The sequence below is a fragment of the Podarcis melisellensis genome (genome assembly GCF_964234715.1).
Source record: "Podarcis melisellensis genome assembly, chromosome: 8".
Taxonomy (NCBI): domain Eukaryota; kingdom Metazoa; phylum Chordata; class Lepidosauria; order Squamata; family Lacertidae; genus Podarcis; species Podarcis melisellensis.
In genome coordinates this window covers 66,848,070-66,874,655 of record NC_138540.1, presented here as the reverse complement: position 1 = coordinate 66,874,655, position 26,586 = coordinate 66,848,070, and the positions used below count along the sequence as shown (strand labels likewise).

Below are 26,586 nucleotides of genomic sequence, written 5' to 3'. Positions count from 1 at the left end.
AGCCTTTTTACAATTTGTGTCAGGTTCTGCATGTGTGCAGAATGCATTCTGTCCCAATTCCGCAATGATCTGCAAATATATAAAAATAAAAATCCATACAAGAGTTTGTATTTGAGTATTTAAACATATACTTAAAAACATGTTTCATCCCAAAATATTATTTCATTTTTTAATCTTGGTGTACACCTTTCAAAATGTATTTTATCCTAACATATGCATTTTTACACATTTTTGTATGCTATTTTAGCAGAAGACTGTAGCGCTTGATTTTGAGAAGTGCAAAATCTAAAGGATAACTATGTTCTGATCCCCAGTACTTGTCCAGGAGAGGCAAACTAAGTTAGTTCTCTTAAATATGCAAAGAAAACGTTTCCCCCCTACAAGATATTGTTATCCTTCCAGCAATCTCGAACTTTTCCAATTGGTATGACTGTCTCTCCTGTCAAAGCCCCTGAAGATGAACTGATTGGCCCACTGCTATTACTGATATCCATGGACCATTGTCAGCTACAGAGGTGAAGCATGAAGAAGTCTGGACTGAAAGCAGCCCCTGAATTACAATGCCTTCCTCAGCCAGTCAGCTATTGGCTGCTTTGGGTGGGAACCCACAACAGACATCCAGACTCAGCTCAGCTTCTGGAAGGAAGCCAGAGGTTCTATCCTCCATCAAGTCATCCAACAGCTTGGCTTGATACAGTTAAGCTGGCTGAGAGCAGGAGGAGGTTGTCCCATATGACTGAAGCCTGGAGCATCATGCATTGGGTCTGTTGTTGTGCTGTTACGATTCATAGGCAGCTGAAAGGCTGATTTGGCTGCCTGTCAGCAGCAGCAGGAGGTTAGGAGGATTGGATTTCGGTGGCTTTGTAGAGTGGACTCATCGTTGCATCAGCAAAAAAAGGTCACCGTACCTTTCATAGGACAGAAAACTGGTTCCAGTTCCACACACATTTTATTTTATTGCCCATTTTATGCAAAAATAAGTATGATAAGTATTTGGCCCTCTTAATGAAGGAGGGGGTTGATCACACTGAGTCTTCCAGGGTGTCTAATCTGCTGAACAATTATAGGAATGACATTGTGGAGAATGTGGCAAGATTTTTGAGTGACGCCATTTAATTACATCACTATAGGTCCTAAAAGCCATTTTCATACCTGATAATGTCTGGACAGATTTATCCCAAAGTATCTCCTACTATGTTTTGTTAACTGTGTTGTGCTCTGATCCATGTATACAATGCACTTTTTCTATGCCAATAAAGGAGATTGTTTGAGTGACTGACTGATTGATTGATTGATTGATTCCAGATCATCCTCACAACATATGGCCTTGAATGGGGGAGAGGGTCTTCTTTTTTCACTAAAACAGGATAGCGATAGGGTGGCTCAACTCATTCCTCAAAAGTGAGCTTAGCCTCCTTTCCAGCACCTACTATCCAGGAGGAAAAGCTTCAATAAAATGACAGACAGACCCAGACCCAACATCTGCAGTCAGTACCTTCAAAACAGCTGCCAGGGCCCCAGCAGAACTCACCGCTGCACTGGTCCCCCTACTGGTGTTGGGGTCTGCAGCTTGCCATTTTAAGCTCCTACACACATATCCCTGTCCAGTTCTGAAGGGGAACAGGCTGGCTTCAGTCTGAACCAGGTAAGAACAGGACCTCGGACAGCTCCAAGGAAACCTTGGTTGCACAAGCTCTCTCCTGAGATACAGTAGCTGCTGATAGGTTGTCACGGCAGGGAGCTACAGCCAGGTATCGCCTTATATAAGCAGGCAAGACCTGGTGTGTGGTGCTCTCCATCTTCTTGTCGGACCTGCTTATGTACAATGGAGTTTCAAGCAAAACACAACCTAGGTTTCTCCGAAAGAAGAAATTGAAGCACTCCAATTAATTTGCCTATGTACTTGCACAGAAACTAGCTGAAAGGCAACATTTGGAGATCTGCATTGATCGTTACAATGCATCCTTAATTGTTATTGTTGCATAATAGAAGATTATTGTATAGTCTTAGAAGGGGGCCAGGCTGTGAGAGGGCACGATAGTGGCTAGCATGAAGGCATACCTCACTTCTGAATTTGCTCCCAGCTCCCTCCAGAGGAAGAGCCATAGCTCAGTGGCTGAGCTTCTGTTTGGCATGCAGGAGTTATCTAGGGAAAATATCCCAGTCTGAATGAGCCGCTCTTCTTGAGAGCTGCTGCCAGTCAGTGTAGACAATGTGGAGATAGCTGAACCAATGGTCTGACTTAGTATAGGGCAGCTTCTTGTGATCCTCAGCACTTGCTAACTGTTCCAATGGAGAAGCCCTGATGATGTTACACACAAATGACTCTAAGAAAACCCTGACTTCCCTCCCCCCCCTTTATTTTCTTTTCACAAGCACACATCTGGCACACTGTGGGAGTCAAGGAAGCCGCTGGAGTGGCAATTCTGTGTGAAATGGTAGCAAAAAGGTTAAGGATCACTTCTTCCCAGTAGCTCCTCCACTTAAAATCTCAGCCTCGTTTACGCACCTTAGACTTGGGGCGGAGGGGGGGGGGATAGAAGAGTGGGAAAGAGTTTTCCCTGGAAAGGAAAGGAAATGAATTCAGCTATTTTAATCTTGTGTTATGAAACCAAGGCATAAAAACTAGCATTCACACTTTTGAAAAGTCTAATAGGGAGCTCTAAATTTGCAAACTTCAAGTGGGAGTTTCCAAGTATAGACACACTTTTTCATTCACGCCCCATTGCAAGATGGGGTGTGTAGGGAAATATGAAGGTGGGGAGCCCTGCTGGGCAAATGAGGGGCTGCTGCAGGAGGTGTTGGGGTGCCATGTGCTCAACGTGGGCTCTACACCCAGAGACACGCACTCACAGAAAGGGAGAGAGATTCAGGTGTGTGAATGAGCAGTGGTTATGGAAGCATGGTCCCTTCAGGCAACCCTCCTGAGAAAATTAACCTAAAGGCAGATCCATGCTACACACATAAAAATGGGCAGATCCACGCTACACATTTAAAGCATATGCAACACAAATTTAAAGCACACGACATCTCCCCAAGAATTCTGGGAGCTGTAGTTTACCAAAGGTGCAAGAAATGGCAGCTCCGTGAGGAGGAAACTACAGTTCCCAGGATTCTTTGTGGGGGAAAGAATGCACTTCAAATGTGTTTTGACTATGCTTCTTTTTATATAATGTTTTTATTTGATTTTAAATAGTATAAACATATGACAAACAACAATTCAAAGTCCAAATCTCAAGATTACGCTGAGCCTCCTGACTTCCCTCCATCCCTTCCATGGGTCCTAATTATAATATTTACAACTGTATTTCAATATTTATCCAAATTTTTATCCTTCTAAATTATCCATACTTTCTGTTACTTTACAAGGGTGGTTAAAATCCTGCCAGTGTTTTAACTTGCTTGCAGTGGTCTCGTAAGTAAATCATAAACTTTTCCCAGTCTTTTTAAAAGTTCTTGACTTCTGAGCTTCCCAGTTAATTTTGCCATTTCGGCGTGGTCCATCATCTTGGTTAGCCATTCTTCTCTGGTCAGGGTTGTTTCTTCCTTCCATCTCTGGGCTGGTAGTATCCGTGTGGCTGTTGTCACATACATACAGTGGCGTAGCGTGGGTTGTCAGCACCCGGGGCAAGGCAAATAATTTGTGCCCCCTAACCCGTGGATTTGCACCCCCTAACCCGTGGATTTGTGCCCCCTAACACGTGGGTTTGCGCCCCCTAACCCCCCAGATGTTGCGCCCAGTGCGGCCGGCCCCCCCTGCACCCCCCACGCTACGCCACTGCATACATAAACATCAGCAAGTTATGTTTATGTATTTGAGTATGCTTTAAATGTATAGTCCGGATCTTCCTTTCATCTGTGTACAGTGGTACCTTGGGTTACATACGCTTCAGGTTACATACGCTGCAGGTTACAGACTCCACTAACCCAGAAATAGTGCTTCAGGTTAAGAACTTTGTTTCAGGATGAGAACAGAAATCGTGCTCCGGCGGCGTGGCAGGAGCAGGAGGCCCCATTAGCTAAAGTGGTGCTTCAGGTTAAGAACAATTTCAGGTTAAGAACAGACCTCCAGAACGAATTAAGTACTTAACCTGAGGTACCACTGTACACACTATACATTTAAGGCACATTTAAAACACACTCCCATCCCCTACAATATTCCCAAAGTTGGGAACAGAGTGATCAGGAATGTGGCATTCAGCAGTGTGTGTGTGTGTGTGTGTGTGTGGTAGAGGTTAAACCAGGCTTCCTCAAACTTGGCCCTCCAGTTGTTTTGAGACTACAATTCCCATCATCCTTGACCACTGGTCCTGCTAGCTAGGGATCATGGGAGTTGTAGGCCAAAAACATCTGGAGGGCCGAATTTGAGGAAGCCTGGTTTAAAGCTTTCCTTCCTGTGCTATTCCACTGCACAAAAATAAATTACCACCTCTGTACCTGCCTTAAGTTAGGCTGTTCTAAGTAAACAAATTGTGCTTTAACCGGGAGCAGACTCTTTTTGTGAAAGGACTGTGAGTTACTGAAAACCAATCCCTAGGCTCGCAACGTGCTCAGAAGCACCCTGTTCTTTCATTCCAGTTCCCTCTTCCACTTGGTAGCTCTTGAGATTCCTGAAAAAGAAGACGTGGGGATGAACTCCTTTTCCTGCACAGCTGATTGCATTCTGGCTACATCCTTTTCACACCTCTTTGTTTTCATGGGACAACCATCTGCTTTTAAATGATGTTTCACTTACCATTGGAAGCACCCTTGGCAGAGTTTGCCCCCAAAAGGAAGCTTTTAAATATTTTCAAATAAAAGAATCCCCCAGTTCTGAAGCACAATTGAGCAAGCATCCCATTTTGTGCGCCCTCTGCTGGAAGAAGAGTATCCCAAATGGGCCAATGATGCTCTCTCTTCCTTCTGTAGCAGAATGGCCCAATCTATGCCTTGGGAACCAGTTGAGTAATTAAATAAAAGATAATGAAAGCACTGGACCCAATTAAAGGTACTACTGCTGGATCATGAAATTGTGAACTGGTGGGCTGTTTGAGTGTTGTAGCAAGACTGATGGAGGCGAAAACTGTTAAGGCCCAGGAATTCAGGCATCTGTTCCATTCCATGGTTTTTTAAAAAGAATTTTTGAGAGCCAATAAGCATGTTGGCTGCTTGCAAGAAGTGATGGGGAGGGATGCAGGCTATACAATCATTCCGAGTAAATGTAGGACTCCGTTTCTTACTTTTTGGAACTGCTTTCATGAGAGTTCTGAAGCACATTTACATTTCAATAGGGTTGCCATATGTCTGGAATTTCCAGGACATAGCCGGGATTCGGCCATCAGAAACAGTGTCCGGGTGGAAATTGATGAAATGTCCAGGAAAATCTGGACATATGGCAACTCATGTCGGAAGTGTAGATTTTGGTGAATATCCTTAAAAATAGCTCAAAAACTTCTTTTGTTCTTTGAGATTTTGCAAAACAAAATTCAGCAACTTTGCCAAACAAAAGCTCAACAAGATTTTCACTTTTTGAAATATGGCAACCCTAACTTAAATAGCATGGCTCCCCCCACCCCACCCCCAAATCCTGGGACATGTAGTTTCCCCCATCCTCACAGTGCTACAAACTACAAGATTCTTTGGAAGAATTCATATTCTTTCAAACACGACAGTATTTGCACCTGGTCCTGCCTACTTTTTACACTTTGCAATGTACAGACCCCCAAGCAGCGGAAAGTCCTTTAATTAAGTCTGTTTAATTAAGCAGACTTTTGACCTTGTGCTGATATATTTTTCTTTTCTGATGCTCTTTTCTTCCATTTAATTTACAGTTTTGCACATTTTTAGCTCACCGATGCTGTTGGATTTGTAAGCCGCCCAGAGTAGCTGAGGAAACCCAGCCAGATGGGTGGGGTATAAATAATAAAAATATCATCATCATCTGCTCATATTTGCTAGCTCAATGGCTTACCATTTTAACGCAGGGATGGGGAGCATCCCAGAAGATACTGGCATACAACTCTCAACAACCAGCATGGGCAATGGTCAGAGATAGTGGGAGCTGGAGTCCAGCAACATCTGGGAAAACCACAGGCAGGGCCGAATTAATAATAATAATAATAATAATAATAATAATAATAATAATAATAAATTATCTGTACCCTGCCCATCTGTGGCCCTGAGCACCAAAAAGATTATGGTCCCCACCATATGTAATCCAAAATAAAACCAATTTTATTTTTCGGAATGACACAAAACTTACATGTATGCTAAAAGGCACATGCATGTATGTCATGTACAACACATGGCAGCACCTGATTTCCCCACATTGTTTTGATCTAAATCAGCAGGACACCCCGTAGTTGAGGTGGGAATAAGTAATGAAAAGAGAGCAGGAAAATGGGGGAAGAGTGCAGAGCGGCAAATTCTTTCAAAGAAAGTATCTTCATCAGCTTTGCTGGTGTCCTAAGCACGAGACCTGCTTCCGTCCAGTTTGGACGACTAGCTTCCATCCAATTGGAAATGCTGTGGTTAAGCCGATGTGCTTGCGTTGTGGAATCCGTTGTGCATGCGTAAATGACAAGAGCATGTGCCGATGATGTGCTTCATGGAAAGGAGTTGGGGGGGGGGTAAAGAAACAGATAACAAATCAGGTAATGGTGTGTACAGCCATGCAAAATGTGATTTAAAATGCAGTATGGGGGGCAGGGAGAAAACCTCGCTGCCCTTGGTTTGGCAACAACTGGAAGGACACACCCCCCTGAGTCAGATCAAAACAAATTCCATCCAGGGCTGCTGGGATTACGAAACAATTATTGTTCTCTTTGCCCATGGAGTTTTCTTGGCAGGGATACTGGAGTGGCTTGCCGGTTCCTGCTCCAGGTAGATCACGTTTGGTCAAAACTCTCCACTATGACCTGTCCATCTTGGGTGGCCCTGCACAGCATAGCTCATAGCTTCTCTGAGTTATTCAAGCCCCTTCGCCACGGCAAGGCAGTGATCCATGAAGGGAAAGATGGAGGGCACAAGGAGAAGGGGATGACAGAGGATGAGATGGTTGGACAGTGTTCTTGAAGCTACCAGCATGAGTTTGACCGAACTGCAGGAGGCAGTGGAAGACAGGAGTGCCTGGCCTGCTCTGGTCCATGGGGCCACGAAGAGTCGGACACAACTAAACAACAACAACCCCCACTTTGGAAAAAGAGAAAATAGTTATTCAGGCCAGTCTCCAGCACTAAGCAAAACCCATGTTAATGTTCATTATTTTGCTTTTTCAGCAAATGTGCTTCTCCCAAGTATGAAGGTGGTGCTGCCACAACAAGACAAGGCTACACCTGTTGGATTTTCCAGGTCTCCTTGCTTAAACATAGCCCTTTTTTGTTGTTCCATTGTCTTCAATCAGACCCCACTTCAAACGTGCTCAAGTCTGAAGCATTTCCCTATTATTATCAAGTATCATGATACTCTCCAGCGAGCCAAACCCCTACAAAAGGCCATGAATGTCTTGTTAAGAAAGATTTTGCTCATCTTGGCTGTTTTCCCAAGCAGCCTTTTTAAACGGCTGCTTCATTTCCAGGGCACTTTGCAAGAAAGGCAGAACATTCGCCGCTTCATTCGCTCCCACTCCAAATCTAGCACTGTGGCTTCTCACTATTAGCCTTTCTGGACCTTGCGTCATTAATTTCTTTACAGATCTTTTGATCTAGCTAGAAAAAAGGGAGAAAAAGAAATGTGATTTTCTATCCGTGGTCCATGTCTGCCCAACTGCTGCTTACTGCTGCCATCTTGTGAGCTGTTTTTAAAACTACAATTACATTTAAAGGAGTTCTGCTGATTTAATCAAGGGTGAGTCGTGAATCCAGCAAGAATGAAATTTCACTAATGATTATTTCATTATTGAATAACGACTATAAAATGTTTGCAAATATTTTAGCGAATAGGATGAAAAAGGTATTAAAGGAAATGATTCATAGGGATCAAACAAGTTTCCTTCCTGGTAGGCAGATGAAAGATAACATAAGAAATATAATCAACATAATGGAGTATCTGTCAAACAGGAAGGATAAACAAGCGATGTTGATATTTGTGGATGCCGAGAAGGCCTTTGATAATATTTCTTGGGAATTTATGTTAAAGAATTTGGAATATATGGATATGGGTCAATCTTTTCTGAGTGGTATAAAGGCAATATATTCGGAGCAGAGAAGAGATAGAACATTTTGGTCAGGTGTCTGGCTTTAAGTTAAATAGGAAAAAAACTAAAATGGTTGCTAAGAATTTGGATCAAGAGACAATAGAAAAAATACAGCAACAAACAGAGATGAATGTGGTTAAGAAAGTTAAGTATTTAGGGATTACGTTAACTCCCAGGAGTATTGACCTGTTTCAAAACAATTATGTACCAATATGGAATAAAATTAAACGTGACCTAGAGGTGTGGGGAAGAATGAAACTATCATTATGGGGAAGAATTGCAACGATAAAGATGAGCGTGCTACCGAAAATGTTGTTTCTGTTTCAAACAATTCCAATTCACACCATACATTTAAGGCACGGCAGAACCACCTTGAGAAGTCATGGTTTCCCTCAAAGAATTCTGGGAAATGTAGTTAGTTAAGGCTACAGAAATCTGCTTGGAGACCCCTATTGCCCTCAGAGCTACAATTCTATGAGTGGTTTAGCAATCCATTTCTCTTCACAGGTAACTGAGAATTATAGCTCTTCCAAAAGTAACAATCTTTTTTTTCTGCACAGCTCATTTTATTTTTGGCTGGAAGCATCTCATGGCTGGCTGATCCCTGCTTTTGTCTACACGGGACAACCATTTTTAGATTATTTTTTATCGCACATAGTGTCACTCCGATGTTATTTCTGGTTACTATTATTATTGCATATTTTTTGTTTTGAATTATGTTTTACATGCTGCTAGAAACAGCCTTGAGGCTTACCTGAAAAGGCAGCTTATTAATATTTTCAATACGGCAATCACCCTATTCTGAAGCTGACTTGAGTAAGAATCCCATTTTTTGCTGCGTTTGCAAGCTGCACGCCCCTAAACTTCAAATTGGTCCTAGGGATGGTGTATAATAAGCAATAAAAATGCAGGCGACAAAAACAGAATCAACGGCCCCGCAGAAGATGTGCACACTCAAGAGTTATCAAAACTCAATTTATTTCAAATGTTAGAATTTTTACAGATTCACATCTCTCCTGCAAAAAAATAAAAACCACTTTTTGCTTCCCTTGCTTCCTAAAAACAAAATAAAAACAAAATAAAAGTACTCAGGGCGCCCAAATATTGCCGACAACTCGGCATTTTCCCCAAACACAGCCCATTGTAGGGCTGGCAAGATCTTCAAAACGTGGTTGAAGGAGACAACAGCAAGAAAGTGGGCAGAAGAGATTGACACAAAGTTTCTATCCCAGTCGGATTACCGCACACGATCCGTTCGTTGGTACAATTCAGTATTTTTCCTCCACCGCCTTTACCAAAGCCTACATCTGCCCCACAGGGCCAACACTCAGCACAGGGTGTGGCCCTCCAATGTTGTTGGACTCCAATTCCCATCATCCCTGGCTGTTGGCCATACAGGCTGGGGCTGATGGGAGTTGGAGTCTAGCACCTGGAGCGATACAGGCTTCCTGCGGCTGATGCAGATAGAAACTAAATACGGGTACCAAGATGGAGAGTCAGGGCAACAGCTCCCTTGCAACCTCCCAGGATTACAGACACAGCTTTAAATAGGCAGCCGTCTACAGGATATATCCAAAATAATAGAACTGATGCCTCTACCTCAAGAATTCTGAATCAGGGAAAACATTTGAGCACAGGCAACTTCCCTGAACCGTCACACAGCCACCCAGATGGGAGAAGCTGCACTCTGGGGCTCTTGAAAGGAAAGGCAATGGTCCTTTGGGGCTGTGGCAGGCATGGCTAACCTCTGACCCTGCAGATGTTGGACTACAACTCCCATCATCCCTGACTGTTGGCCATGTCAGCCAGGGCTGATAGGAGCTGGGAATCCAACCACATTGGGAGGGCTACACATTCCCCATCCCTGTGCTCCAGAGTCACTCCGCAGCAGAGTTCGCAGCTGCCAGAGAACTCTTTAAGACGTCCATGTGTATAAACAAGGAACCAGGGTCACCCTCAAGAACCATCTCTTGCCTCAGCCAGGAAGGTGGCGGCAGAAGCTTGAAACTACACCTAGATTAGAGAGAAGGCAGTCCTCCCCTTAAAAACAGCGTTCTCCAAACTGGTACCTGCCAGGTGTCCCTAGACTACAACTCCCATCATCCCTGACCGCACTGGTTTGGGGCTGATGGGAGCTGAAGTCCATAGCTTTCAGAGGGCACCAGGTTTGGTAAGGCTGCCTTCGATGGGTGTACAAATTAATCCATCTCCCAGGACCAAAGAGGGACTGAATGCCAAAACTGAGAAAATGGTGACTTTTGAGGGAAGAGTCTAGGAGATAAAAGCCCCGGGTTTGATGGCGAAACCAGGACAACTTGTGCAGAATTCAGAAGCAGGGCAAATCAGATAGTGGAGAGGGAACAAAAGGACCGTGTGTATCCAAAGCCAAATGCTATCCCTTGTCTTGTTTATTTTTATTTTTTTTAAATAAGACCTTGTCCTGACTATCAATAGCTTTGAGAGCAGTGAGGGAAGCCATTTTTTAAACAAATACCAACATCTTAAGGGAATTATTTTATATTGGCTAATTTTTCTCCCTAGAGAAATATCAGAAAGTTTTCCGCAGGAGCCCCGTCCCCCAAGACTCAGGAAAGTGCTGCCCCCTGGTGGGTTCTCTCCGGGGCTGCAGGAACAGTTTGTCAACTCTGCCGCTCCTTGACGAGGAGGACGGTGTGCTGCCCTCCGCCGGTCACCGAGAGAACGCTGCGATTCTCCAGCTGCTGGCCAGACATCTGAACGGGGCTCCAGGCATCCTCTTCGTCCCCAGTGGCAAGCTGGAGGTTAGACCCCATGCCCCAGGCAAATGCGCGGCCTACAGAGGACAGGGAAAGTAGGACAGTGAAAAAGAGCCCGAAGCAGTTGTACCTAAAGCTGGCTGGGCAATGCATGCCAGGGCTTCTCACATAACCATTGCATATTATTCACAGCATGAAGAGGTGCAATACTCAGTTTAAGTTTCTAGACCTCATGAGTTAAATTATCAGAAGACCAAAAATTCTTGCTTTGGGGGGGAAAACCGAAGCTCAGAAACTGGAAACTTCAAGGCCAAAATATAAGAACAAGTCTCGAACTATAAATATTTAGGAATGGGGGTCCAGGCATCAGAATCCCAGTTGAGCCAGAATGAGAAAGCGATGCCAGTGTTGGGGGCTTAAGATCAGCTGAACCACTACATCCTAAGCTGCTCATCTTGCCATTGGATCCCACCCTACCCCCCGCAAGACAGAAAGTCATTTCAATGGGTCTACCCTAAGTAGAACATAGCTGAATGCCCTCCACCTGTATATTCAAGTTACTACTGACTAGTAGCTTCATTCCCTGCAGCGCCACAGATTCCGCACCTGCCAACCCAGCGCCCGGTTCAGACTCACCGTCTTCCGTAACCGCAAAGCCAACCCGTTCCCCACAGGCGACCGATGACACTTTCGGCAGCCCAGGGACAGCCGTGGGGGCGTTCTTGTCCGACGCTCCCTCTCCCAGGCCCAACATGCCGTAGTCTGCCCTGCCAAGGCTACACACGGTTCCTGCAGAAGGTGGGAGAAGAGACATCGCTCTGTTAGGAGAGATTCAGTGAAGAGCGCCACAGGCAGGCTTAGGATCAACGAGGGACCGACCATCACCCAAACTGAGGGTGAAGGCGGTTTGGGCCACAGCCCTCTCTGAACATCTGAAGAGCTGTTCAACGGTCTCCCTCGGGAGGTGGTGGTCTCTCCTTCCTTGGAGGTTTTTAAGCAGAAGATGGATGGCCATCTGTCACGGGAGCTCTTAATGAGATTCCTGCATTGCAGGGGGTTGGACTAGATGTCCCCATGGTGTCCCTTCCAACTCTACAATTTTGTCACTGGAGAGAGGTTGCTTAACCTGACAGGCATGGTAAGGCCTGGTTCCCTTTCATACATTCCATGAATACAGTGGTACCTCGGGTTAAGAACTTAATTCGTTCTGGAGGTCCGTTCATAACCTGAAACTGTTCTTAACCTGAAGCACCACTTTAGCCAATGGGGCCTCCCGCTGCCGCCGGAGCACAATTTCTGTTCTCATCCTGAAGCAAAGTTCTTAACCTGAGGTACTATTTCTGGGTTAGCAGAGTCTGTAACCTGAAGCGTCTGTAACCCAAGGTACCACTGTAGTTGCACACAGATCCTCACATATCTGCGCTGCACCATACGACAATGTGGAGAGGGCTGCCTGGATGTGGATTGTGTTGCTCAACTATCATTGCATTGCAACAGGAAAAGATCCTTCGCCTTTGCATGCACACTCCTTTCCACTTGACTGTGTTGAGCGTGGATGGTTTGAAAGCCTTAAATGAATAGATTTCTGACCGGGGGGGGGGGGGAATTACAGCATTAAAAGAGTCCTGTATTGAGAAATCCAACCCCGATTTCATCTAAAGCAGCACTGGGGCCATGGCTCAGTTGCAGAGCAACTGCTATGCATGCAGAAGGTCCCAGTTTCATTCCCAGGAAGGACTGGGAGAGACTCGCTTACCTGAAACCTCCGGAGAGCTACTGCCAGTCTGTGTAGACACTGCTGAGCTAGATGGACCCGCGGTCTCGCTTGGTATAAGGCATTTATGTTCCTTGGTACTGTTGCCTCCGCTCCTTTGAAGTCATGGAGCCTGCAGCCCTCCTCATGTTGTTGGACTACAACTCCCATCATCCCCTGCCAGCGTGACCAGGGATGATGGGTGCTGTAGTCCAACACCTTCTGGAGGGCCATAATTTCCCCATCCCATATTATGTTCCTCTCCTCCAGCCCATCAAAGAGCAGCCACTCACCTTCCGAGTCCAGACACACAGTGTGATGCTGCCCAGCTGAGAAGCCAACCCAGGATCTGGTGGAGTTCTTGAACGCCGTCAGAACCTTTGGCGAATAGTAGGTGTCAATTCCTTGTGATCCTGGGCGATAAGCAAGAAAACCCAAGCCAGTTAATAATGTGTACTGCAGAATCCGAGACCAGGGAGAAGATCTGGTGGAAAAGGACTGGAAGAAATTTAAAGACTACCTGCAGACACATTATAAAATCTATGAATGTTAAAATGATGTGAGATATGAAATAATATGGCATTAGTGAATAAGTGATGACTATGTAATAAGGAATCTAATAGGGATGAAAATACGGAAATAAGACTTATTTAAATATTTTAACAGATAATGAGATTTGAAAGAGGACAGGGATTTGCTGAATTTGATGGTAAACAGGAACACAGGGAAGGGAGGTGCGGGGAAGCCAGGAAATAGGGTTAAGAAACTCAGAACTTCAAAAGAAAAATGTTTATTCTTTCCTTTTTATGTACTCTTTATACTCTATACTTTATGTTTTGTAATGTTTTGTATTGTTTTTATATGTTTTTATGTATCTCTTTAAAAAAAAATTCTAATAAATACCTTTAAATAATAATAATAATAATGTGTACTGTATAGTTATGGGAGAGAAAGAGGACTTGAAGAATTCAACCTGGCATCTTGGAGGTTTAAATCTCAACGCATCTTGACATAGTCTTAGCCCCAAGCTTACAGAGGTTGCCACCAAGTTAGACTAGAATGATCTGAGACTGGTGTGGGCAACCTTTTGTCCCCAAGGGCTATAGCAGCAGCACACACGGACACTTTTGAAGTCTCTCTCTTAGCTGAGGCTGAAGAAGGGCAGACCCGTCTCCAGCCCAGCAGGAAGAGAAAAACCCTTTGAAAATCAATATTGCACCTTGGGCCCAAGTCCATCCATTCTGGAATCATTTTTAGGCATTTACACAGGATTAAAAGGGGGGGGAAGGATGGGTTTCCAAATGTGGAAGAAGAATCTAATCAGGGTTCAAGATCTTGTAACTAAGGGATTGGTCACTTCATACTCAGAAGTTAAAAGCAAGTTTCAGGGCAGAAACCCCAGAGCAAAAATCTATTCATTTTTGGTCAAATAGGAAACTGAACTGAAACGATTATTTCATGAAATGGGTCCAACAACCAGGGGGAAAGTCCTACTGGATATATGGGAAAACCTGCGGAAATCTGCACATGAATTTTCTTTAAATGTAGAGAAGAGAAAACTGTTTTAAAATCATGAGAGCGGATTGTATATCGCTCATGTAAAGATAAATAAAATCAACAAAATCTATCCAGACACATTCTGTAAGGGCCAAAAAGGCGGGTGTTTGATCTGTTTTTAATTAAAAAGGGAGCAGGCATCCAGGGGAAATAGGTTTGGCAATCCATATCCGCCATTGCACCCAATGTGTTTTGACGATACAAAATTTGCCTTAAAGCGCAATCCACAGAACGTAACCCCCTTGTAAGCTGGAAGTCGCCTGTACTCCCTTCTGTTAAAAAAAAAGGAGGGGACCACAAAAACCCTTTCCTTTTTTTCAAAGGCTAAGGTGTTTCATAGCGTTACGGATTCTCCGGGTTATGAAAGGGAGGGAGGGCAGGAGACAAACCGTACTCATGTAGGAAGGGGCATCTTCATTTTCAAAGTGTGTTTTTTTTTCTGCTCAGGTGAAAGAAAAGTCAAACCCATCCCTGACCCCAGCAAAGAGAGACATCGTTTCCACCAACCACCTGTTTGGCAGGCTGAAGGGAGGAGGGGGCAGTAGCAAATTTGGGCATAGAGAGATGAAAATTTGCTGCAACAGCACTGGGCAAACAGTACAGGAAGAAGGGGAAAGCCCTACAGGGCCTGCAGGATACCGATCTGCGCAGCGGAGGCTGATCCATTAAGGCACACAGGACAAGGCACCATTGACCTCCACCAGCTGTGTGCTGGTCACCCAGTTTCTCACCCAAGGGGAACCAGCCATCACCGCATCTGCCATTGAGGACATTGATTCTGGGAAAGGTTGCTGCATGTTCTTACTCTGTGGTGCAATCCAGGTGCTGGGAGCTGCTCCCTTTTCCCTTGGCAAAAGAGGGACAACCGAGTCAACCCCACCTTCCCTCCCGCAAATTTGGCACATTTTGGAAGACCCTCGAAAAACAGCTCCCACCAAGTCCGCTTGGCTCCTTCTGAGCCTGGACGACAGCACGAAGGTGGCCAACTCACCCAGCTGGTAGTAATTGGAGAGGCCAAACCCAATGACATGGCCCTCCTGGGTGATGGCGATGGTGGAGTAAGAACCGCAGAAGACGTCCCGGATCTGCCCCTTGGTCTTGCAGCCTCTCTGCTTGATAGCAACAGCTTGTGGGAGCAGCAGCCGTTCTGGAAGAAAAGGGGCGGGAGAAGGAATGCTTAGGAGGATTTGGGTGGGGGGTTTGGGGGGTTGGTAGAGGGAAGGAAGAAGCCATCCAGCACAAAGATGCCCTGGGTAGCCAAGCCTTCCTTCTGGAATATAATGTAGCCTCCCTTATGGGAAATCTCAAAGGTCTCCTGTCTGGGTCCCCTCCCTTTAAAGCAGGTGTGGGGAAAGTGGGGCAGGGAAGAAGACCAAGGCTCTCTACCTTGGCCCCTAAAGACTCTTGCCAAGGCTGTGACAGGAGCAGGCCAGCAGTAAATGACACCAAGTAAGTTGGAGTTACCATATTTTTTCGTGGATAAAACTATGCCTTTTGCTTTAAAAAAAAAAGGCAAAAATTGGTTGTCGTCTTATACATGGATACTGAAAGCAGAGGGGGGATGTGCGATTAATGGCAGCAGCTAGCAGGAGATTGGCAGCGGTGATGGGGCAGGTGATTGGCAGCTGTGGAGAGGCGGCAGGTGATTGGTGGCTCTGGCAAGTGGGTGGGCGGGCTGTTGGTGGCAGCGAGTGGGCAGACAATTGGCGGCTGCAGCGAGGTGTGCGATTGGCAGTGGCTGTGGCAAGCGATTGGTAGTGTCAGGCAGGTGGGTGAGCGATTGGCACCTCCCCCACCCCCCCAAAAAAGCTAAACAACTTAATTTCTTAATTTTGGGTTAAAAAAATAGGTGTTGTCTTATACACGAGGGCGTCTTATACACGGAAAAATACGGTAACTCTTTATTGGCAAAAACAGGAGTGTCAGGCCAAATGAGCACAGCAACTCATCTCTGGCAGGTCTTGCCCACATGAAGCAGTTGTTGAGATTGAAGGTCCCCTGCCTTCCCACAGCTGCCTAAGTCCCCTCCTGAGACTATGCCTGTGTGAAGCCAACTTCTCCGCCCTCTTCACGCCTCTTCTGATTCTAGGAGACTGGGGGAGGGGAGATTGTGAGAGGGGGGGAGACGACTCTCACCAGCTGGACTCCGCTTTTGGCTGAGAGTTAATGACTGTTACTTCAACACTCTCTCTCACTGCCCCAATCCACTCTCAACATGCCCCCCTTCCCATCATCACCAGTGACGCGGGGCAAAAAATGTCCCAGCGCCTTGTTTTTCCACGTGTTCATTCACAACTATGAACAGATTCAAAATGCAAATGCAGTATTACTGGGCAAGCTTGGCACTGTCAAAGAGTTTTGCTTGAGTTCCAAAATACAAGTAAAATGCATGTGCGAAACTAGATCACTCTCTAGAGCAGAGGCAGTCAGGCTAGTGCCCTACAGAGGTTGTTGGACTCCAACTTCCATCAGTTCCAGCCATTTTGTCCAATGGTCGTGGATGATAGGAGTTGGAGTCCAGGAAAATCTGGAGGGCACCATGTTGATAACCCTACTCTAGGGCATAATAAATTTTTCCAATTCTCAGAGGAATTGGGGGGGGCACAACAACAGGGCATTTTTCCAATTCTATTTTTACCCTAAATTGCATAGATTTTTTTCCCAAACAGGATGGAATCTATAAAGTTTTCCCGATTCAAGATTTTCCAGAAAACCCTTACCACTGGTCACCACCACCCTCAGACCACTCCAAAGCAACAGAATGAATCTAATGCCAATAAACTCACCCAATCCTTTTCTTCCTCCTCTGGCAGTGAAGACTTGGGGGACTCGCCCCAGTTGGCCGTTGTCTCCGCAACCGCAGGTGTAAAGTCCTCCTGCCATGGACACTAATGCCAAGTGATGGCTCCCTGAGAAGCGAAAGCAGAGGCATAAAACTACCCCATCTGTGATGAGTTGGTTCTTTAATCCCACATCAAACAATTAGGTTTCCAAAGCAGAGTTTTGATGGCTTGGGTGGGAGACTGAAAGACAGCCAGATTGGGACATTCTTCTGCGGCTATATTAGCTACCTGATATCCCACCTATGGGAGACCGCACAGGAAATTACATCAAGGAGGAACACAGGAGAACAAGGAAAATGTCCTCTTTACTACAACCCAAATCTATCAACTTGAGATAACCGCTTCAGTCTCCTATACAGGAAATAAAAATTCAACACTGGAAAGTCAACACACCAGTTTGCATAAGGGGAAATGGTTGCTGTGCATCACTCACTGGCCTGGTTCACACACAACACGAAACAGGACTTATATAACTATGCCTTAGTGTTATGTGTGAGCCCTGCGCAGCAACTTAACGATGGTCTGTTTACTGCCAACCAACTTCAATCTGAAGTCATGCTTTGCTGTTGGCTTACAAACCTTGACTTGTTTTACCTATGGCTTTGTGTTATGTGCAAACCCAGCACTCATTCTTAAGCATGGTTTCTTTGACCACCTCACCCCAGTCTACACACAATCAACACACCTTAGCTGGTTTGACAGTCAATGCAAAGCGGATAGGAAAATTCTGCCTAAGGCAATTAGGGATTTTTTTAAAGGCAAAATAATATTAGAATTGGAGCTTTCAGAGATGCAAAAGGGAAATTGTATATTATTGCTCAGGAACTTGGCAGTCATATATATACAGGATATAACAAATTTTTATATTATAGATGTATGTTCTGTATTATTTTAATATTATTGCCTCATACAAGTTTGTCATGGCCTTTGGCTCTAACAATAAACTTATGAACTTGAACCTCACCACACCGAAAAGGCACAAGGCAAGAAAAGTTGGCAAACAAAAACTTTGGAGTGACAGGTCATGGTTTGTTTGACTGCCAGAAGGACAACTCCCTGTTAAAAAAACCATGGTTTAGTGTGATATGCAAACCAGGCCTCTGTGACTCACCTGAGGCAATTTTAACGACTGGCACATCCAACTGCAGCTCCACAGGAACAGCACTGCCACTGCTAGACTCCAACTGCTCTCCGCCCTTCAAAGGAGCCAGTAAACCGATGACTCCATTCTCATCCTGAGTAGAGGCAGATGCAGAAAGAGAAAGGTTTAGCTGGCAATCCAGAACAGAGGGGCTGAATAAGTCTGAATTCCTCCAAAGCAAGGCAGGCAACATACCCGGAAAGCTCCCCAGATGAAGACACGCCCGTCGTCTGTCAGTGCCGCCGTGTGGCTGTCCCCAGCAGAAACCTGCACCACCTTCTCCTTCAGATCAACAAGCCCCGGCACAAAATCTGACCCCTCCTCTGAAGTGTCCCTCCCCAAGGCACCCTCGTCGTTGCAACCAAAAGTGTAAATCTGCGAAACAGGAGAAAACGAAGAAAGCGTCTTGCAGGGCCAGACCAAAGGCAGATCAAGTCCTGGCAAATCCTGATTTCCACAGTGGCAGGTGTCTCTGGAAAACCCACATGGGGGAGATTAAAGGTCAGGAACTGGTAACTCAGAGCTACCATGACTAGCAGCCATTCTCCATGACTCTGTCTATAGGGAGGGCCATAGCTCAGTGGTAGAGCATCAGCCTTGCATGCAGAAGGTCCCAGGTTCAATCCCCAGCATCTCCAGGCAGCCCTGGAAAGCCATTGTCAGTCAGTGTTGACAATCCTGAGCAAAAGGAACCAATGGCCTGGCTCAGAATAAAGGCAGCTTCCCCATTTTAAAGCCATCTATGGTGATTGCTGCCAACACAGTTGTGGTCAAAAAGGGCTACACTGTGGAAAGGGAAGCCAAGAGGAAATCCAAGGGCCCGTTATTTCAGATGGAGGGATGAGACAGTGTGGCAATCGGAGAACAACTTTCAGCAAGAAGCAGGGAACCCTGCTGCATCTGCAAAGCAGCTTGAGCCGCTGGTCTTCAGCTGGCGGGGCAGGACTCACAAGTAGGCCACCACCATGTCTTCATCACCACTGCCTGTCTCTTTGGCACAGAGGTGGAGAACTTCAGGCCCAGGGACCACATGCGTCACTCCAGGCCTTGGGACTGTTCCCAGGCGGACACTTTCCCTAGGTCTTGCTTCACGCCCTCCATGAGGCTAGTTTCTACACACACCTCCATCCTGGCATTTTTCTGAGTTCAAAATCAAGTTACAGCTGGGCAAAACGACTTGGGGTGCAAGGAAGGGACAAAAAAGGGGTGTGAGGAGGGGGCATGGCCTAAAGAGTCTCACAAAGGCCAGACAGAGGCATAGAGGGTCTTTTTTGGCCTCTGGGCCTGAGGTTTCCCCCACTACAATGCTTTGGGGGTTTGCAAGCACTACTAAAGGAATGCAAATTGTTACAACGCAGGTGGCGGAGGCACGACGAGACTCACTTGGCCTGTTTCACTGAGGCACACCGTGTGAACCCCTCCCGCTTCAGCCTGGATGATCTTCTCGGGGAGCTGCAGCAGGGCAGGCCTCTTCCGCGCCAAGACGTCCGGTCCGAGGCCCAATTGCCCAAGGTCGCCCTGCCCCAAGGTCAGAACCAGTCCGGGCTCCGTCTGGTGCGACTGATGGCTGACTGGAGAGGAACCGTGAGGAGGAGTCAGAAATGGAATACATGGGGCAGGGGCAAGAGAAGAAGTATCACATGACCACCCAAGTCCATTCAGGAAGCTCTCGGCTCAGGACCCAACCGTTCTGAGCCAACATATGGCCCTCCTGATGTTGGGCTCCAACTCCCATCAAACCCCAGCCAGTATGGTAAATAGCCAGAGCTGCTGGGAGCTGCAGCCAACATCTAGAGGACAACAGACGACTAATAGCACCCTTAGGAAACTTCATTTCCCAGGATTCCTTCAGGGAAGGCATGACTGCATCATAACATGTCATGGTGCTGATGGTGCTTAAACAAACATGGCTCCTCCACATACTGGTGTCAGTTACATGCTTTTGTGAGCTTTGAAGGCTACAGGAATTGCATGTGACAGTGGTTGCAACGCACAGCAGCCTCCGACAAAGTGGGTGGGTGGCAGAGAAGGCTCTCAGCAGATTGGCGTGGACAGGCCAAGACAGGGGACTCCCCATTTACGCGGGGGTTATGTTCCAGGCCCCCATGCACATAATTGCACAAAAATGCCAAGCACCCTGGAGAGCCCCTCTGGGTCAGAAACAGACCCATATTAGAGTCCGAAAAGGTTCTCTTCAGACTCTGGTGAGGATCTCCCCCTGAACCAGAGGGGCAGAGGAGCTTTGTGGGGCTTCTTAGCCTCCCGACTTAACAGCTGACATGCGAGGTAGCGCAGCAACATCAGCCACTTCCCTGTGCATCAGAGGAGGAAGCCCTGCTGACCCTCCAGCTCACGCAAAGACCCTCCCCAGAGCCCAAAGAGGATGCCGTCTTCAGGCTCCTGGGAGGGTCTCCTCGCAAACTGGATGCTTAGTGAGCTGGTCAACCAAGCCCCACCGTCCCTCTGGCTCGTGGTTGGTTGACCAGGTGCTCCCCCTTTCCAGGTACCATTTCTGGGTGCCCGGCACCACACACAAACAGAACATGAGTAAATGGGGAGTGGCCTGTAGTCATTTATTATTATTATTATTAGGACTTATTTCAAAAAGCTTAACAAACTAATGGGTGAGATCCCAATGGATTCAAGTTACAAAAAAGGAGATTCTGACTAAACATCAGGAAGAACTTTCTGAAGGTAAGAGCTGTTCAACAGTGGAACAGACACCCATGAGAGGTTGTGGACTCTCTTTCCTTTGAGACTTTGAAGCAGGGGTTGTCACTGTTGAAATTCCTGCATTGCAGTGGGTTGAACTAATGAGCCTCGGGGTCTCTTCCAACTCTACACTTCTATGCATCCGATTGTCATAGGCTGTGTGATCCTTGTCGTATATTTTGCTGTTTCTATGGCTTGCAAACCACCCTGTGTAAAGAGATATAGAATGCCAGTATACAAATTAAATGAAAAACGGAACGCAACCTCACCTTTAGTCCGCTTCACTTTGACAGCGTCATCTTTTTCCAGCACCCGTTTTCTTGGCATGTTTCTTTAGTGCTGTTAGGGAGGGAGAAGTGGAAGAAATCCCCAGTCAAAACATGAAAGGCTGCCATGGTCCAAATCACAAAGCAGGATTACTTCACAGGAGCATTCTTGAGTTCTCCTTCATAGGTAATATTTTTAGTACAGTGCTTCTTATATTTTAACTGGGAAGCTGTGAGTTTAATGGAACACGCAAAGCCATTTTCTGAATTGAAAACAAATACTCCCTTTTCTTAGGTACAGCGATTTTTGTGCTCTGTTTGTATGATCCCTGCCCTTGTGTTTCATAATGCTCCTAGAGCTGTGAATCTCTAATGAAAACATCTGCCTTTCTGTTTCCATAGAAGACTGCTCTGCTCATCTACAAATATTCAGCAATATGTTATGTGTCCCAAGAAAGTCTGTAGGAGGCATCTTGAAGTGTTTTGAATCCCCCCCCCCCAAATATATTTGGCTACCAGGGGGGGCGGGGGCACAGATCACAGAAAGGGAACCTGGGCCTTTCATATGTGGTTGGACCCCCATTCAGTGTGGCCAATGATAAAGAAGGATGGGAGTTTGAGTCCGGCCACATCTGGGGCCCACAGGTTCTCTCCATCCCTGCCTTATGTTCTACAGCTGCAGCAAGAGGGTAAATAGGATCCTTAAGTGTTGGATGAGACCAGGAAGATGACGCCAATGCAGAAAGCGAGAACCTGTCCCTCAATAGCGATGAAAATGTTTTGGCCGCCAAACTTTCAGAGCCTAACCGAAGCAAACTCAAAAGTCAAAGCCCTCCATTGTTCCACATCTCCCCAAGGCCATTTGCCATGGTGCCTGGCCCAAGAAATTTGGAGGGGGGTGTCATTATCATTATACACACAGTGTCTCACTGGCCCCAGGGCCACCTGTTCCATCCTCTCATGGTTTGGCCTGGAAAAGCACAGCATCAGAAAAGATGTGAGGGGGAAATTGCCAATTTTTTTTAAAAAAGGACACAAGAAGGATCAGAAAACGCTTCGAGGCATCATACATGGTTGACTTTGGGAGATGCTTAAATGAACACTTTTCCAGCTCCAATGAACAGGGGTAATGTGTGAATAACTGGATTAGGGGAACAAAGGCCAGCTCTGGCCAAGAAGAATTTTACTTGACGTACTTTGCACAATGCAGGAAATTAACTTCACTGGTCTTTACACCAAGCCCCCTGTCCCACCACCAACCCAGCGAGTTACGCAACTCATGCCACTTTGCACAGCTTTTGCTTCCTTTGCAGGATAAATAACATAAAATGGAATATGCTTGTTTAATTTAACAGTAATGCAATGTTGAAGACTTGTTATTGGCTGCGGCGGGAATGTGCCTCTTTGGTTTCAGCAGGCATGGCAAAACTTATAAAAAGTGTATAATTCATTGCAATAAATCTAAGTGTCACAGGACATCAAGGACACAGATTCCTCAACGCAATTTCTGCAGGAGAGTAGATGTCACGTAATCTGGTACGGTTATTTTAGCACCATGAAAACAAACTAGATTCATGTTTGGCTTTGGTCAAATCTATTTTAGGCAGTTTTATGCCACTTTAATTTCTCTGACTGCCCCCAAAGAACACAGAGAAATGCCGTCTTGTGAACTGGTGAGAATCCACAACACAGGGCAGGAATTTCTCCAGTGCTTTATTTTTCCGTGGGAAATTTCCCATTTCATAAGCTCATTAGTACCAATGAATGGATGTCAAATGCAGGCACAATGACTAGGCAAGCTTCCCCGTTTCAATGTTTTTAGCTTTGCTTACTAAATACAAGTAAAATAAACATGCTATCACACTAGAGGCATCACAAAAAAATACAATGCAAACTGAAAATGTTCCAATGCAAATTAGGTTAATTTGCACAGGAGACATTTCCAGAAAACTTTCCAATTCAAAATTTTCCAGGAAACTCATGCCACTGCTGAGAATTCTTTATTTGGGATTCCTAGCTCCTAGTCTCACAAAACTACAATTCCCAAAAACACCCTGGGAAATGGCCAACGACTAATAAATCAGTTTGCATCTGTACAGTATTGTGATTGTATTTCCCTGGTATGATGCACCTTCTAAATCCCTTCCCGGTGCAATATCCCATATAAAGAGAATAGCTGGAAGGTTCCATGGAGACAGGACTATACCCTGCTGCCTTTTTAGCCTTTTGGGGTGTAATTTTGTGTATTTCTACACAAGTGAGGAAGTGTGTACAGTCTTCAAAGAATGAGGAAAAGATCTCAAAAAGTTGGCCCATTCTCCAGGGCGCCCTGATGCTGTTAATCAGCATGGAAAAAGTAATAAATAGCAACAATAGGAATAGACACAGCTAGTGAGACTAGCTATAAAGACTTTGACTGGCAGCAGTCCAGGGTTTCAGGTTGTATTTTCCATCATTTAGTACTACCTGGTCCTTTTAACTATGGATACCAAGGACTGAATATGGCATCTTTAATGTACAAAGCATGTACATTACTACTGAGCTATGATTCTTAACTGACCATAGTAAGACCCCCCCCTGAGATAAGATCGAAGGTCTATGTATTCCAACCTCCTGTTCACCTAAGGCAGCGGTTCTCAACCTATGGATCCCCAGATGTTGTTGGACTACAAATCCCATCATCGCTGAGCTCCGGCCTTGCTAGCTAGGGGTGATGGGAGTTGTAGTTCAACAACATCTGGGGACCCACAGGTTGAGAAAGGCTGCCCTAAGGGGCCAACCAGATGCCAACGGAAAGCCTATAAGCAGAACATGAGAACAAAAGCTGGGCACTTACTCATCATAGAATTGTAGAGCTGGAAGGGACCCTGAGGGTCATCTAGTCCAACCCCCTGCAATGCAGGAATCTCAGCTAAAACATCCATGACAATTGCTATGGATTGGAAGCTGTCTTGTACCAGATCTACTTGTCCTTCTGCACTAAACATTTAAAGCAATATCATACCACTTTAAACAGTCACGGTTTCCCCCCAAAGAATCCTGGGAACTGCAGTCTGTTATGGGTGCTGCGAGTTGTTAGGACATACAAACACACACATAAAAAGGTAAAGGACCCCTGACAGTTAAGTCCAGTCGCAAACGACTCTGGGGTTGCGGCACTCATCTCGTTTTACTGGCAGAGGGAGCCGACGTTTGTCCGCAGTTTTTCCGGTCATGTGGCCAGCATGACTAAGCCACTTCTGGCGAAACCAGAGCAGTGCACGGAAACACTGTTTACCTTCCTGCCGAAGCAGTACCTATTTATCTACTTGCACTTTGACGTGCTTTCAAACTGCTAGGTTGGCAGGAGCAGGGACCGAGCAAAGGGAGCTCAACCCGTCGCGGGGATTCGAACCACCAACCTTCCGATCGGCAAGCCCTAGGCTCTGTGGTTCACATCACCCACCACACACATACAGACCTACAATTCTTAGAGTGGTTGAACAATAAATCCCTCTTCCCAGTGAACTCTTGAGAACTGTAGTTCTGCGAAGGGAATATCAAGGGGCATGCAGAAAACAGCTGGGTGGCTTGTCACTAACTATATATTTAAAAAAACACACACAACAACAACCCTGCAGTAGATGCTCACACAGCAATTAGAATCACAGAAATGTAGAGTTTGAAGGGACCTTGCACAACTGCATTCGACTTCTCTGCCAATGAACACCACACCTGTTCAATAGTTCCACCTGTTGCACAGCTGAGGGCATGAGAGGCTGTCTGGAAACAAAGATGAGCCCTGACTGCAAAATAAACCAGTTGTGCTGAAAGGCAAAAGGCAGCTAAGAAGCCAAGCTTCAGATCAGGACACACACACACACAGAGTTCATTTTTTCTCTCTCTGCAGCAACCAAAGAGACCCAGATACCTCGTAATCCCTCTCAGCCACAGATCCCTGGACTACAAAACAGGGAAATCAATACTGGCCTACCTAACAAGGTTGTTGAGAGGATTACAGAGAAAGCAGAAGTGAAGTGCTTTGAACACCCAACACCCTTATACACTTTTTAAAAAAGAGAGAGAGAAGATAAAGTGGTTTATAAACTAGAAAATAAATGTAGAACATTATCATTACATTGCAACTACTAAAATGTATCTGTGAAGCGTCCTGTTGTTCAAACAATGTTAGGTTGTGTTTGTGCGAAGGCTCCCTGGACTTGGTCAAAAAAGAAGGAACTGTAAGATATATTTGAGGAGGAAAAGTAAAATGTACCTGGGAACTGGGTGAATGCAGTCTATTATTTCTTCTGACTGACGCATGACACGTGAAGAAAGAGCCTTCGGGCCAGATTCAACTACTCAGTTCCACCACCAGATGCCAGTGCAAGAAATCCAGCTGTCCCGAATCTCCCACCCACGCACCCACCTTCCTGTTTATGGGATGGCCTCAGGTCCCAGTACTACCAGGGAGGAAAACACCTCCGCCCGCTTTCTCCACCCGCGGATCATTTTACGCTCCTCTATCATGTTCTACCGCCGTGCCCCCACCCCACCCCCGCGCCAACTCCCCTTCTATTTCCCTTTCCCGCAACTCTCAAGGAAGCTGCCTGGATTTGAATTTCCCGCGCTGGCACTCCCTTCCTTTCCCGCTGTTGCAAGCCGCCCGAGGAGAGAGGGAGGGAAGAGAGAACCTCCGACTTTCTCCTTCTCCCAGGAAACGTTCTCCCAGGAGGGAGCGCGCGCACTCGCCACCCGGCTTTGGAACGCGAGCCTGCAACTTCGCGTTCCATCCGTAGAACGTTCAGACACCAGCCACGCCGCTCTCAAGCCACGTGGGGACGAGGCCGGTCGGGCCCTTCCAGAACTTAAGACGAGATTCAAAGGGGGCGAAGCGCACCAAACCCGGGCTGGTTCTCTCTTTCTCACCCCACCGCAACCGACCGTCCTCGGCAACCCCCGTTCCGCCATGCTGCTGCTGCCGGCGGCGGCAGACTCACCTCGTTACTTGCCTTATATTCGCTTCCCCACTCCCAAGTCCGACAAGTCTTCTGTTCCTCTTCCCCACAAGCACTCCCTCTGCCTTGCCCCCTCCCCTCCTCCCTCCCTCCCCTGGCGTCCTTATCCGTTCGAGCATGCGCACTGAGGCGCCCCGGCGCAGATACCATTGGCTGGCAAGAAAGGAGGAACAGAGAAAATTTACTCCGGAGCGCCAACTATCGGTCGCTGCAAAGCAGGGAAAGGAGATCCCATCCCCCAACCATTCGAACAAGACTGAGGTTAAATAGAAGAGGTAAAGCCCGGACGCCGCTTCAGAGGGTGGATCACTGATCATTTGGCTGAAGCCTGAATACACGTACACATGTAATGATCTTAATAAAGTGGGCTCTTTTTCAGGCCACGATCCTAATTACACTTAGCTGGGGG

The 26,586-nt window shown here is 46.2% G+C and overlaps 1 protein-coding gene across 2 annotated transcripts; it reads right to left on the bottom strand.

Annotated features, from left to right (window-relative positions):
• Positions 1–9,134: 9,134 nt before the first annotated feature.
• RCC1 (regulator of chromosome condensation 1) lies at positions 9,135–26,256 on the bottom strand. 2 transcript variants are annotated; one of them, XM_081920757.1, is made up of 10 exons: positions 26,172–26,256; positions 21,184–21,253; positions 19,586–19,773; positions 18,398–18,577; positions 18,173–18,296; positions 17,005–17,127; positions 15,210–15,365; positions 12,955–13,074; positions 11,545–11,697; positions 9,135–10,985 (listed from the first exon to the last, which is right to left on the bottom strand). In XM_081920757.1, exons 2-10 carry the CDS (start codon positions 21,239–21,241, stop codon positions 10,813–10,815), a joined length of 1,275 nt encoding a protein of 424 aa, XP_081776883.1. In that variant the 5' UTR covers positions 21,242–21,253; positions 26,172–26,256; the 3' UTR covers positions 9,135–10,812. The 2 variants fall into 2 exon arrangements, with proteins under 2 accessions (XP_081776883.1, XP_081776884.1); XM_081920758.1 differs by having other exon boundaries at positions 26,160–26,242.
• Between the last annotated feature and the right edge of the window lie 330 nt (positions 26,257–26,586).